Source organism: Phascolarctos cinereus, unplaced genomic scaffold (assembly GCF_003287225.1).
Source record: "Phascolarctos cinereus isolate Bilbo 61053 unplaced genomic scaffold, phaCin_HiC Scaffold_4;HRSCAF=312, whole genome shotgun sequence".
NCBI lineage: Eukaryota > Metazoa > Chordata > Mammalia > Diprotodontia > Phascolarctidae > Phascolarctos > Phascolarctos cinereus.
In genome coordinates, this window is record NW_027555847.1 from 58,778,952 (window position 1) to 58,793,435 (window position 14,484).

General features: G+C 42.7%; 1 protein-coding gene across 1 annotated transcript in view; it reads left to right on the forward strand.

The window, feature by feature from the left end:
- The first annotated feature begins 2,818 nt into the window (after window positions 1-2,818).
- The window catches only part of UROC1 (urocanate hydratase 1), a 49,621-nt gene continuing 37,955 nt past the window's right edge, over window positions 2,819-14,484 (forward strand). Inside the window, exons 1-6 of the mRNA XM_020981146.2 lie at window positions 2,819-2,963; window positions 6,947-7,077; window positions 8,905-8,998; window positions 10,471-10,530; window positions 11,597-11,725; window positions 12,511-12,572. Of these exons, the coding sequence (XP_020836805.1) occupies window positions 2,838-2,963; window positions 6,947-7,077; window positions 8,905-8,998; window positions 10,471-10,530; window positions 11,597-11,725; window positions 12,511-12,572 (602 nt within the window). The 5' untranslated portion in view covers window positions 2,819-2,837. The remainder of the gene's footprint in view (window positions 2,964-6,946; window positions 7,078-8,904; window positions 8,999-10,470; window positions 10,531-11,596; window positions 11,726-12,510; window positions 12,573-14,484) is intronic.

The following is a 14,484-nucleotide window of genomic DNA, read 5'->3' on the forward strand; positions in this document are numbered from 1 at the left end:
TGCTCAGTTGTGTCTGACTCTCAGTGACCTCATCTGGGGTTTTCTTGGCAAAGATTCTAGAGTAGTTTGCCATTTTCTTCTCCATTTTACAGATGAAGAAAATGAGGCAAACATGGTTAAGCAACTTGCCCAGGGTCACACAGCTAATAAGCGTCTGAGGCCAGATTTGAACTCAAGTCTTCCTGACTCCAGGCCTGGTACTCTATCCACTGTGCCACCTAACTGTGCCTTCCCCCCAAATTGAATTGCCTGAAGAGTGGCTTCTTGCATGTGAGTGGAGGAAAGGAAATAGCTAGCCCCAAAGCATCCTGTCTAGTACTTTAAAATGCTTCCTGGCTCAGACCCCTAGACAGCCTTCCCAAAGAAGCCCAAGAAACTCACTAAGGTATGGGGCAGGGAACTGAACGCTGCCACTTTTGTCGCTGTAGCGACTGAGGAAGAACCCCCAGCTGGCTGTTGGTCAACCACCAACAACACCCCAAATCTAGTACACAGCTCCCAGAAGGCTCTGTGGGCCAGAAAACATGGCTCAGAACATCACACTTGCCCGCAGTCCTGACAGGAGAAGCAAGGCTGAGACAGTGGAGAGCTGGAGGATGGCCCCAACTTTACCGGTAACTGTGGGATTCGGGCACCCCCCCAGGGGAACTTGGAGCTCCTCAATGTTCTCTCCAACATACCAACCACAGAGAGGGGGGCAGGCTCTCAATGGTATTGCCCATTTCCATAAATGGCAGGGCCACCCCAAAAAATAGATAGGGTTTTGACAGCTCCGCAGGCCCCCAAGGCTCCTTTCTACTGTGATTGTGTACTCATCCCTGTGCAACGCCAACATTTCCTGGCCTTTATTGATTCAGGGTTCCAAGTCACCAAAATGGTAGGAAATCCTTTCCTACATGAAGGCACTTCCATGACCCTCAAGGCCTTCATGGGCAATAAGATCCTGGTGCCCATTATTAAGTAAGAGGTCCCGGTTCCTTTTTACTATTGGCATCATCACATTAATTGAGTTTCTACTACAATAGCCTCCATTAGCATTCCTGTAATCAGTATGGACTTCTTGGCTGCCCATCTAATCCTATGGAACAAGATTAAATCTATCACCACCCTATTCATAGGAAGGGCCAAAAAGGGCCCAGAAGACTTCCCCCATCAGTCAAACAGTTAACAACATTCCCACCCTCTGCCCTCCAACCACAGCCAGGACACAAAGAAGTTGGAATTATTGGAGTTATATTGAAATTATAAAGAAATTATGAAAATTATGAAAATATGAAAATTACAAAAGAATTGTGGGGAAATTGAAATCAGAGTTATGATGAAATCAGAAGAGGAAGATGTGTTGGTGAAAACAATATCCCCTTTTAAGAAGCCCAACTATCTGGTTAAGAAACCAGAGAAGGAGGAGTGGTGCCTCACCTTTGCAGCTTAAATAGCATAGTTACCCCACCCCATCAGGATCCCTAGTATCATAGAAGTCACTAAAAAGAATCAGATCTCAAAGTGTAATGATTTGCAGCTAACTCATTTTATTCAATTCCTATTACCAAGGTTTAACAGCCACCATTATCTTTCATGTATGAGGGAACCCAATACATGTTGATAAGATTGCTCATGAGCTATCTAAATTCTCCAGCTACAGCTACTGGGCTGTGCCTACAGGACCTGAGACTTCCCTGGACTTCAGGACCAAAATGTGGCATTGTGTAGGTGACATCCTCCTAAGGAGCATCCAAAGAGAGCGCCTAGTTGGAGATCTCTCCATACTACTTGAGCACCTAGCTAGGAGGGGATGGGCAATAGCTCCTAACAAGATACAGGGATCCCCTCACTCTGTTAAATTCCTGGGGATCATCTGGTCCTCAGGGGGCCACAGAACCTGGACCCAGTTAAGCTCCACCTCCTCAACTTGTGAACCCCAGATACTCTGCAGAAGACACAACACCTCCTAAGGCTCTTTGGGGCTTTGAGACAGTACACACGCCCTCCGAATTCTGCTAACTATGATTTACCAAATCACCCATAAGTCAACAGAATGTACTGGGGGCCATAGTAATGGAGGCGTTGCAGGCTGTCCAATGGGCAGTCTCCAGTGCCCTCTCACTAGTACCCACAGTGAATATTGTACACTAGGGAGGCCATTACCACCCCTGATTATGCCTCTGGACCAAGTACCAGAGCAAAAGCTTCCCTGTGGGCTTTGGGTACAAAGTGGCCCTATGCTGAGCATTACATGCCCTTAGAGAGGCAAATACTAGCTACCTGTCCGCTCCTCCTAGAGATCAAGAGCATTACAAAAGAGCCTCTCACCCTGTGGATAGATGTTTCCACTATGTTCCATGTAAAGGAAAGTAACCCTGAGAGACAATACATAAGATGTAAATGGTACCTCCAGAACTGGCCCAAACCCAGATCCGGAGAGCGTCCCGCCTGTACTGAACTATGTGCCTGGTGGGCTTTCCTCCTGGTCACGCAAGTGACCCACAGCTCCTTGTGCTGTGCTGTGCCTTGGAATCCTGAACCTCACTCAGTGTTGATAGGACATTCGTCCTCAAGCAATTGAGCAAGATCAATACCAAAAAGTGTCAAAACTGGGCAAACTCCCCTATCCCCATCCCCCAATCAAGGGCCAAATGATAGCTGTGAATGATTCACTTTTAAGGGAAGCTAGGTAGCCAATGGTGTTAGCTAGGGAGAGGAGGTGGGTGACCAAGGTCACAGTGGTGCCTAAGAGTTTAGGACTCGAGATGTTGGAATTTTTTATTCTGTCTCTTTGCCAGGCCTGATCTTAAAGCCTCTCCAGAGGCTGCCTCTGCCCATCTCTGTATCTGCCAGAAATGTCTAACCTGAGAGAGCTATGCAAGGGGCTTCCCTTACACCCCTTACCAGAGAACAAAGGACGAAGGGATGGGCTGCCCCATGCCCCTGTGAGAACCCCCAGCCTTACTCCAGAGGAAAAACAGGTAAGAAGTCTTGGGCCTCCTCTCTTCTTATAATTGCCATCTTGTGGACTCTCTTAGCCGCCAAAGAGTCTTTCCATTTTCCTTATGGGAATGGCAGTCTCTTTGAAAGAACTCTTGTTGCTGTGATATAAAAGGAAGAATCCTAACTAGGCTGGGTTTCAGATGACCAGGGTTCGAGTCCCAGTTTCAGTGCTCAGTAGTTTTGTAACTTTTGTTAGTAGACAAAACACCAGGTGGTAGTTTTGTAAAACATTGTCTTCTCTGAATCTCATCTGCAAAATGAAGATGACATGTGTATGACCTACTTCATAGGGGTTTTAATGAAAAGAGGAGAGCTACAAGTCAACAAAATGCAACCTCATAGGAGAGGTTCTTACATGAGCTACAGTGAGTCTGATTCCAGACTATGGAGGGATCTAATTGACCACTATCATTGGACCAAGCCATGAATCGAAATGAATTGGTTCTAAGATTCAGGGTGTGAAGCAGCCTAGCCCCCAGTACCTTTCTCAGTCCTAGGAGTTGGTAAAGACTCAGGTTTATCATTCCAGCATGGCCATATTTCTCATGTTTTCCCTAGTGGGTTTTAGTTTTAATCTCTTCCCTATGAGTAAATCCACAGCAAAATTGTGAGCCCTTTGGACATGGTTCTGGGGCATCCCAATCTTATAGGCTGAGAAGTCATGTACTGTGTGGGAGCATCTTGCTCATGTCCTGCTTCTGACACACAGCAGCTGAGTGACCCTTGGGCAAAGCACTATAATAATAATAACAATGCTAGTATTTACGTAGTGTCTTAAGGTTTGCAAAGTACTTTAAATATTTTATTTGATCTTCACAATAACCTTGTGAATTGGCTACTATTATTATCCTCATTTTTACAGAAGAGGAAACTGAGGCTGGGAGGGGTTAAGTGACCTTGCCCAAGGTCACACAGCTGGTTAGCATCTGAGACATGACATGAACCCAAGTCTTCCTGACTCTATTTTTAACACACTCTCTACTCATAAGTTCATAAACTGCACTAAATGTCATCTGAGTACCCTTGGCAAGTAAAAATTACAGAGCAGATGACCCCTTTGGGAGAGGGAGTTTCTCAAACCAATGAACTCAGATTCTTTTCTCTTCCCCAATGACCTTGGGCAAGTCACTTAATGCCTCAGTTTTTCCATCTGTAATATGGCTATCATGCTGCCTCTCATAAGGTAGTTGTGAGGCTCAATATGCCAGACAGCACTTTAAGAGATTATTATTATTATCATCACTACAGGATATGACCTGTCTCATTAAGAAGAAAAACTCTAAATATCAGTCTAGTCACAGAGATCTCTGAGAAGAGGCATTTGGAACTGAAAGAAGTTGTAGCCCCCTCCCACCGTCCAACACACACACACACACACACACACACACACACACACACACACACACACACACACACACTCCAGCATTATCTCGATGTCCTCGTGCTGATGTCAAAGGTTAGGGTTAACGACCTGTGCTCTTACATAACTCTCTTGGCTGGGTGCCAGGCTTGTATTCCTCTGTTAAGACCCTGGACTAGAACTGGATTCTGTCTGTCTTTTCAATTAAACCAATCCATGAAGCTTGTATTTGGCACTTACTGTGTGCCCAGCCCTTTGTTCAGCTCTTCCGGGGAAAAAGGAGGAGAAGGAACACCTCCTGTGCTTGAAGCTGTGAACTCTTGTTTTATGCATGAAATATTTGCAAGCAAACCATGACTAAACCCTGTGGTTCAGATGAGAAGTGCTGGAGGAGTCAGGGAAGACATCAAGGAAGAGGAGGCAGTGGAGCCTGGATGAAGGAGTATTCATTGGGGAGAGAAAGTGAGAGAGAGAGAGAGAGAGAGAGAGAGAGAGAGAGAGAGAGAGACAGAGAGAGACAGAGAGAGAGAGACAGAGACGGAGAGAGGGACAGAGACAGAGAGACAGAAAGAGAGTTAAAGAGACAGAGAGAGGGAAAGAGACAGAAAGAGAAAGACAGAGAGAGAGAGAGACAGAGAGAGAGAGACAGAGAGACAGAGAGAGGGGGGAGAGACAGAGAGAGGGAGACAGAGACAGAGAAACAGAGAGAGAGAGAGAGAGAGAGACAGAGACAGAGAGAAAGAGACAGAGAGAGAGAGAAAGAGAGAGAGAAACTTTCCCCCAAATGAAGCATCACCTTTTTTTTTTTAACACTATAATTGGACTAGGGGTGGGGAACCTGTCCACATGACGGGGCCATATGTGGCCTCGAGGCTGCAGGTTCCCCGTCCCTGGACCAAACCATCAATTCAACACAGCAAAGAAACTCTCTGTCCTAATGTAAAAATACTTTAAATTTTTTCTTTTAAATTTTGATTCTGGACAGAACCTTCCACTTTAGCCATATACTTGATAGGATCTCACCTTGGACCTCACCAACAGGTTGACTTTGCTCTTTATAGATGGTGTGCTCTATAGCCTCCACCGAACCCTCCCTAGAGCTCAATAACCATTTTATTCTTCATTTACTCTTTCATTCCCCAGAGTGGCTGTGCCAAATTTTTTGTCCTCTGCATCAGAAGTCCTTCCTTATAACAAATAACCAGAGTCAAGCAAAAATCAACATATTGGCCAGGCCTGAAAATGTGTGCTTCATTCTGCATATGAAGTCCTGGGTTCATGGTCTCCCTCCAGTATTGGTCAGTGTTCTGTGGTTTCTCCATGGGACCTTGTACTTTGATATCTAAATTCTCTCCTTAAGGACTCTCCCTAACCTTCTAATAGAGCTTTTCCTCCAAATTGTCATGGAGGCGCCTTTCATTCTGCTTGCCCAAAGTACACTTTGGGAAGCACATTCTAGGATTTAGAACTGCTATCATAAGGTCTCTCTTGCTCTTTGACCCTCTCCTCTTCTATATGGAGCAGCCTGGTTTTGGCTGCTAATAGGGTAGGAGAGGGGCAGTGGATAGAGTGCCAGGCTTGGAGCCAGAAAGTCCTAAATTCAAATTCAGCCTCAGATACTTTCTAAGCTGGGTAATTCTGGGCAAGTCATTTAATCCTATTTGCCTCAATTTCCTCATCTGTAAAATAAGCTAGAGAAGGAAATGGCAAACCACGCCATATCTTTGCCAAGAAAACTCCAAGTGGGATCATGAAGAGTTGGACACAACTAATCAACTAAACACCAACAAATACACACACGTATGTTTATACGCATATATGTATATATATACACATATAATATATATTTACACATTTATATATTTTTATGTAGTGTCACCCTGGAGAAGAGATTCAATTACATATACATAGCATTTAATGACCTTAAATAACCTCTCTCTCTCTCTCTCTCTCTCTCTCTCTCTCTCTCTGTCTCTGAATCTTCAGGGTGATCCTATACACATGTATGCATGCGTGTATTATATGTATATTTACATACATAGAGATTTGATATATAGATAAGGAGATTCATATACACAGATACACATATAAATATGCATACACATGTCTGTACATAATCTCCACAATGAGCATCAACTGTGTATACATATACACACAATAACACATATATACATGTATGTATGTATACACATGTGTGTAGTTATACATGAATACAAAATATGTATAATAGAGATATATACATACATACACATGCGTGCGTGTGTGTGTGTGTGTGTGTGTGTGTGTGTGTGTGTGTGTGTGTATGTGTGTGTAATCTCCGGTATGATCCTCAACTGGCTTAGCTCTTAAGCCTTCTTATTGGACAGAATCAGGTTAGTGTCTAACAACACCATCTGGTTCAATGAGTTATAATTCTGGGGAGCTCACTGAAAAGACTAACCTAATTGGAGGTTGTGGGGCAGGGGAGCAGTGAGTGAGATGGTTGTAGAGGGAAGCTGGTACTAGATTGTCTTAATACCAGACTCAGGTGTTTAGACTGACCTTTGAGATAGCTTGTCTTTGCTTAATAACTCTTCACTTCTCCTCTTCTGTCTCTGATAGCTGGCTTTGAAGAATGCTCTGCGGTACTTCCCCCCTGAAGTCCACAAGATTCTGGCACCAGAATTTGCCCAGGAGCTAAAGCTATATGGGCACATCTACATGTACAGATTCTGTCCAGATATCGAGATGAAGTGAGTATCTAGAGGATCACATTGCAGGCAGTGGAGAAGAAAGACATAGAAGTTCTGAGCAATGCTACAGATTGCCAAGATGAACCAGGCTGGGTAAATAAGAAAAATGCCAGGCTATTAGACAATTTCCATTAGCTCAAGCCTTTCTTATCTTTTATCCCCTCATTCTACTTTTCTGGGGGATAAAAGAGATAGATTATCCTTCTAGGACTTCAATCAAATATTTTATTAACCTCTGGTGGGGGTGGGGTGGGGAGAGAAATCATAGACCATTAAAAATGGAAGAAACCTTAGAGATCATTTGATGTAAGCTCCTAATTTAGCAGACAAAGAACACCAACTTGGCACAAGAAGGAACCATCCATTCCAGAGCTTTTTTTTTTTTTAAGGCAATTGGGGTTAAGTGACTTGCCCAGGGTCACACAACTAGTAAGTGTGAAGTGTTTGGTCTGAGGCCAGATTTGAACTCAGGTCTTCCTGACTTCAGTGCTGGTGCTCTATTCACTGTGCCACCTAGCTGCCCCTCAGAGATTCTTAATGAGCTATATCTACGTGTTTCCACTGCCTCTGGGAAGCTAGAGGCCCTTCACCAAGTTAAATTAATTGACCAGTCACATTGCATCTTTGTGGCAGAGCAAGCCCTCAAATCCAGGTCAAATACACTGTACGACTTTGCTTACGCTATCCTTCTCAAAGAAGAGAGGAAATGGTTTATGCTATAGATTCAGACCCTCTTTTATACCCTTCAATGTAGCTATCAATTGTCTAGGATGTGAATAGGGATGAAAATATTAAATTATTGTCTTTTCAACTCAGCTTACCAAACACTTAATGAGCACCTGCTATCTGTAAGGTAGTAGGCCAGGTTCTAGGAATGCAGAAATGAAATACAGCCCAGTCCTTGCCTTCAAGAAGCAAAGAGTCTATGGGAGGGTGGATGCAACTTGTACAGGAATAAGTATAATTGAATGTAGAATGCAATATGGGCTAAGGAATTCAGGATAAGTGCTTTGAAGAACTGGAGAAAAGACAAGCCATTTTCACCTTGGGAGTAGAACTGGTATCAGGGAAAGGATAGGTTTCTTTCTTTTAACATTCATTTTTAAATTCTGAGTGCCAAATTTTCTCCTTCCCTCCAGGCCCTCATCCACTCATTGAGAAGGTGAGCAATACAATAAAAGGAGAGGTTTCAACAAAGAAAAGGGTGTAGGGGAAGCTTGTTCCAGGTGTGAGGGATTAGAATAACCAAAGGCTTTGAGAAGGGATAGGTCAGGACAAGGACAGGGGACAGTTGTCTCCAACTGTACTTTCTTGTGTCTCCCTTCCCGCCTTGACACCTATGTATTCCTGAACACTCTTAACTCATGGTCATAACACCTACTGAGGAATTAATAGAAGTAACAGCAGCAGTAATCAACACTTTTGCCCCTCCTAATAATATGTTGGCTCTCTATCCACTATTCTATGCTGCTTCTGTATTTAATGACATGGCGGTAAAATATTCAAAACTGGATGACGTTGAAAATATTTGAACTTCAAAAGAGTGAGCTCAAACCGGCTACTGTTTTGGACCTGATTACTTTGATCAGGGGATGGGAGTACAAGAGAGACACTTTGTGAAAAGGTCAGAGAGAGGAAAACATGCATCTGAACTTGGTGAACCACGAATTCCTCTTTACAGGGATCTTTGGTCTCAGCCTCTAGGCTGACACATACAAGGCACTGGAAGAGAAGTGACTTTTCTTCTGCTTGCCCCAATACAACAATAATTTTCCAACCACTTTTTCTCTTTCCTGCTGTCATACTGGGTATATCTGTGTCTTTCAGGGCCTACCCAATTGAGAACTATCCTTGTAAGACTAAATCGGCTGCGGCAATAATGCACATGATTATGAACAACCTGGACCCCTCTGTAGCCCAGGTAATCCACTACCATGACCCTTGCCTCTCACCTATGTGTATGTGTAGTCATGGAGAGTACCTCCTACCCCCATCTCCTTACATGAGAACCATGGCACCTCTTCTGAAGCCCAGAGTTCAAAGAATTCGATTCCAATTGGTTACCAAGAATTAATATGAAAATAAAGAGTCCTTTGAGAGAAAGGGATGCTTTTTTTTAAAGGATATATCAAGGATTGAAGAGAAGATAGCTTACTTTTCACAGTTCTATGTTAATACTCCCCTAGTTATACTAGGGGAGAGAAAGAGAACATCATAGAGGATACTGGAAGTGACTGGGAGACAGCATATAATGGAAAGATTACTGGATTTGGAGTGAGAAAACTTGAGTTTGAACCCTGACTCAGCCACTAACTGACTAACTGACCCAGGCCTAGTCCTTCTCTAGGCTTCAGTTTTCTTAGCAGTAACATGAGTGGGTTGGAATTGGAAAAGGGCATTTAAGGCCCTTTCCAGCCTTAAGTCTTCTCAACAGAGCCTTTAAAGATTGATACAATCTGAACAGGGGAATTCAAGGTGGGTAGGATGTCACGAGCAAAGATGAGCATTGCATGGTCATGCAATTGAGAAGGTCATCTTAACCAGACAGAGAATTTGTATATGGGAGTAGCAGAACATCAGTTTGAATAGGTAGGTCAGGGCCAAAGTATGAAAGTCCTTAGATGTCAAACTAGGGAGAATAGATTAAATCCTGTAGCTAAGTCAAGTCAACAAGCATTTATTAAGCAGCTCTTCCCGTGTGCTAAGCACAGGATACAAAGATAAGGAGTCCCTATTCACATGGGGCTCACAGTCTAGAGGAGACAGAATGTAAACAACTATTTACAAACAAGATATATACACATTATATATATGTATATATATATATGTATATATATGCATATTCATATTATATATATATAATATGATGAATTGGAAATAATTACAAAGAGAAGACACTAGCATTAAAGGGGTTTAAAAAAGGCTTCTTGAGGTAGGTAAGATTGTAGCTGAAATTTGAAGGAAGCCAGGAGGTGGAGATGAGGAGGGAGATTTCAGGCATGGGAGAAAGCTAACAAAAATGCCTAGCACTGAGAGATAATGTTTGGTTCAAGGAAGGGAATGGGACAAATTGGGCATAGGGTATAAGAAAACTAGAAAGGTAGGAAGGGGTCAGGTTATGGAGGACTTTAAATCCAAACGCTGAATTTTATATTCCAATAAAAGTTTTTGAAGAAGAGAGAAGCATGATGACAGGGAAGTCTTTGCAAGCAAAGGTTATGAGGTTAGATGATCTCTATGGTCCCTTCTAAGATATTTGAACTCAGTAAAGTCATCATATCCTCCAGGATACTTCATTGGGCTCTCTTTCCAAAGGGGTAACAAAACTAGGCCCAACATTGCTTTAGAACAACACAAGCCCAACCGGTCTCTGACCTCATCTTTGTCCCCCAGTTTCCCCAGGAACTCGTGACTTATGGAGGGAATGGTCAAGTCTTCAGCAACTGGGCTCAGGTAGAGTGCATTTCATCATTTGGTTAAATTATAGAAATTTGGTCTCGGGCTTCCCCTCACTCCATATTGCCTTTAGATGAAGAAGAATTTGCCATCAAATCTAACTTGAAACCCCTGTTTCCTATGGATGCTGGAAAGTCTCTTCTGGCCCCAAGGATCTCTTTCATTATTATGATGGGCTAGGCAGTCTAGGGCTTCATGATCTTTTCTGAGGAAAAGTTCATCAATGTTGAGTGCTGGAATAGGAATGGAGAAAAGAGGTAGAAGAGGATGAGTTGAGACTCCTGAGCCTAAATAAAGTTGGTTTTACGTCCCTCCCCACCTTCCCAACCCCCTGCACTCTTTGTCATATACTTCCTGTCTCCTAATTTGCTTGGATGAAGCTCAACTTCATTAGCCAAGTTAGGGTTGGGAGCTTTTTCTAGGTGTGTGGAAATCAGTTAGAGATGGGCTTCATGAGTCTAGGCTCATTCTAGACCCAGTTTTCACTATCTGTTCCAAAGGTGGGGAAGATGAAATCAGGAAGCAAACCTTTTTCAAAGATCTGAGTCGTGTTAGCCTAAGGATCTTGTCATCTTGCAATGGAGGGAGTGGGAAGGCTTTGGTTCTTCTTTATAGCTTTCAGGCCTTCTATGAATAAAGAACAGGTAGAGGCCCAAGGTAAACACAATCACAAGAGAACCTTCTCATGATGTCATTCCTAAATGTATTTAGGAATAAAGACGTTAATTTGTAACATAGGATAGAACTTTGGGGCCTCTCATACTGGGAACAGCCCTTAGAGCCAATAATTTCATCTGCCTCTGACTTAGCCCCCGGGAATATAATTAAGGGAGTACTAGGCTACAAGTCAGAAGTCCTAAGTTCTAGTCATGCTTTTGCCATTACTAACTATGCGATTGTGGATAAGCTATCTCCCCTCCCTGGGTTTCACTTTCCATATCTGTAAAATGAAAGAGTCAGACTAGAAGATCCAAGATCCCTTTAAGTCATCATTCTATGATTCCACAACTGAGACATGATATTCACTCATGTAGCCACTTCCATTCTTTCTCTGTTCCTCCAGTTCAGACTCGTCATGTCCTACTTATCTGAGATGACAGAGGAGCAGACCTTGGTCATGTACAGCGGCCATCCATTAGGCCTCTTCCCCAGCAGCCCCAGTGCACCACGGCTTGTAATCACCAATGGAATGGTGAGTAACCTTGAAGAATAGAATGGGCCATCTTCCCCATACCAAGATGGCTCTGCTGACCCTCCCATCTATCCCTCTCAACAGGATCTGAGTTTTTATCTCTAGCACTAGAGATGGGTTACAATGAATTTTCACACTCCCCCTTGTGGCCAAGGGCATGTATATGCAAGATGTCTCTCTCACTGTGTCACAAAACAAGCTAACTGACCTACATGGTGATCAAATCAGGGGTGTGTTGGAGTCAGTTGGTACTAGCTTGTTAAATTTTCAGGGTACATTTACATCTTGGAAATCACTAGAAATCAGGGCTTTGATTTATCATTTTGTTGATTGTCCAGAGTTAAGAAAGTGATGGAAAAAATATTGACAGTGAAGATTACACATAAAAGTTTGTCATATTTACATTTTTGGAGAGGTGGGAGTTAAACATTTACTGGCACATGCCCATATCCAACTCACAGCTTTATTTACATCATTTCTGACTACTTACTCACCTAACCAGCTACTATTGTCTTTGGTGCTCAGTAAGTTAGGTACATTAGCTATTTTCCCGTGTCTACAATGATCACCATATAGATAGTCACTTGGCATTGTAGAAAGTCACTGAAGAATCAGTTGGGTAAGAGGTCATGTGCCTTTTCCAAACCCTTCATTCAATTTCCCTTCCTTGCTTGCTATGTGAATTTGGTGGAAGAAAATATCTTTTCTGATGTGAAAGGTAGGGGGGATCAGGACAATGGACCAAGGCATCTCTGTGTGAGACATCTTCTGATGATGTTTTTTAGGTAATTCCCAATTATTCCTCCAGAATGGAATATGAGAAGCTCTTTGCAATGGGAGTCACAATGTAAGTCAACATTTTTAAAAAGGCAACCAACTTGATCATTTGGGAGTTATCTTATTCGTGGTCTTGACCTGAGCACTTACTCAGTCCCTAAAACACTCCAAATCCATGGGGCATTGGTGTAAGTCAGAGCCTGTCTTTGTCCACAGGGAGCTCATTATTGGTATGAGGAAATGGATCTATAGACATGAAACAATTAGTGAACAAGACTCTGTATGTATATGGGTAGTGTGGTATAGGGGAGTGGGTACTGTATCTGGAGTCAGAGAAGTTAGGTCCAAGTTCTGACTCATTTTGTTATTCAATCATTTTCAGTCATATCGGACTCTTCATGAACCCATTTGGGATTTTCTTGGCAGACATACTAGAGTGGTTTGCCATTTCTTCTCCAGCTCATTTTACAGATGAGGAAACTGAGGCAAACAGCATTAAGTGATTTGCTCAGGGTCATACAGCTAGTAAGTGTCTGAGGCCAGATTTGAACTCAGAAAGATGAGTCCTCCTGACTCCAGACCAGGAACTCTATCCACTGTGCAACCTGTTATTTACTATCTAGATAACTTTGGGCAAGGCCACCTCTCTGGGCCTTATCTCATCTCTCATCTGTAAAATAAGAGGGTGAGAGAAGGACTTAGGGTTCTAAACTCTATCCCTTCCAACTCTTTGTCTATGAGAGAAGGGGAAGGGAATAAGCTTTTACATAGTCCCTACAATGTGCCGGGCACTGTGCTAAGTACTTTTTACAAATACTATCTCGTTTGATCTTCACTTCAACCCTTGGAGGTAGGTGCTGTCTATCCTCATTTGAGGAAACTGAGGCAAACAGAAGTTAAGTGACTTGCCCAGGGTTACACAACTAGTATAGCTGAGGTAGTATTTGAACACAGGACTCCTAATCCAATGCTCAATCCACAGTGCCACTAGCTGCCTCTGTGATTCTATGATCCCATGTCAATTATGTAATAGTAAGGTGGGGAAATACTTTCACTACCTACCCTAGCAATACTACTTCCTCTTCTATCACCCTCCTTCCAATCTCCAATCACCAGGTTGTTTTGAAAATGAAACAGAGACAGTATTGGGATTGGAGACCTAAGTCTGGATCCCATATCTGCCATTTCTGTGTGACCATGACAAATCAGTTAACCACTATGAACCTCAGTTTTCTCATCTCTAAAATGGGGATAACCAGGCCTGCAATACCTATATCACAGTGCCAAACCATGGCATAATAGAAAGAACGTTGGACTTTTAGTCAAGAGAGAACTGTATTTGAATCCCTTTTCTGACACTAGCGGGGTGGCCAAGCACAGATCACATAACCTCTCTGATCCTCAATTTCTTTATCTATAAAATGGGGGTAATAGTACCTGTAATACCTAGCTCAAATCAGAGAATGCACATAAAATTGGATAAGGGCCAAATTGGATAAATAAGTAAATAAAGCATTTTGCAAATAAAGCCTAGCAAGCTTCAGCTATTGTTGTTATAATAAGTGTAGGAGTTTACAGGAGGTTGAAATAATTGTGGGCTTGCACAGTGAGAAATAATTGTGGGCTTCTACAACATGAACGGAGTAAGGAAAGGAGAATCAGAGGATGATATACACCCTGGCTGCAGCTTTGTAAATAAAGGCAATGACAATAGTACCAAAACTAATAAACATACAAAAAAAGGTCAGAAGGAATCAGGGAAACAAACTGGGTCATTTACAACATTGTCAAAGTTAATATGCACATTTTAAACATCTATAAATAGCAAGTTTGTGGGTGCATTTATACGTTGTTGTTGAGCCATTTCAGTAGTTCCTGACTCTCAGTGACTCCATTTGGGGTTTCCTTGGTAAAGATCCTAAAGTGGCTTGCCATTTCCTTTTTCAGCTCATTTTACAGATGAGGAAACTGAGGCAAGCAGA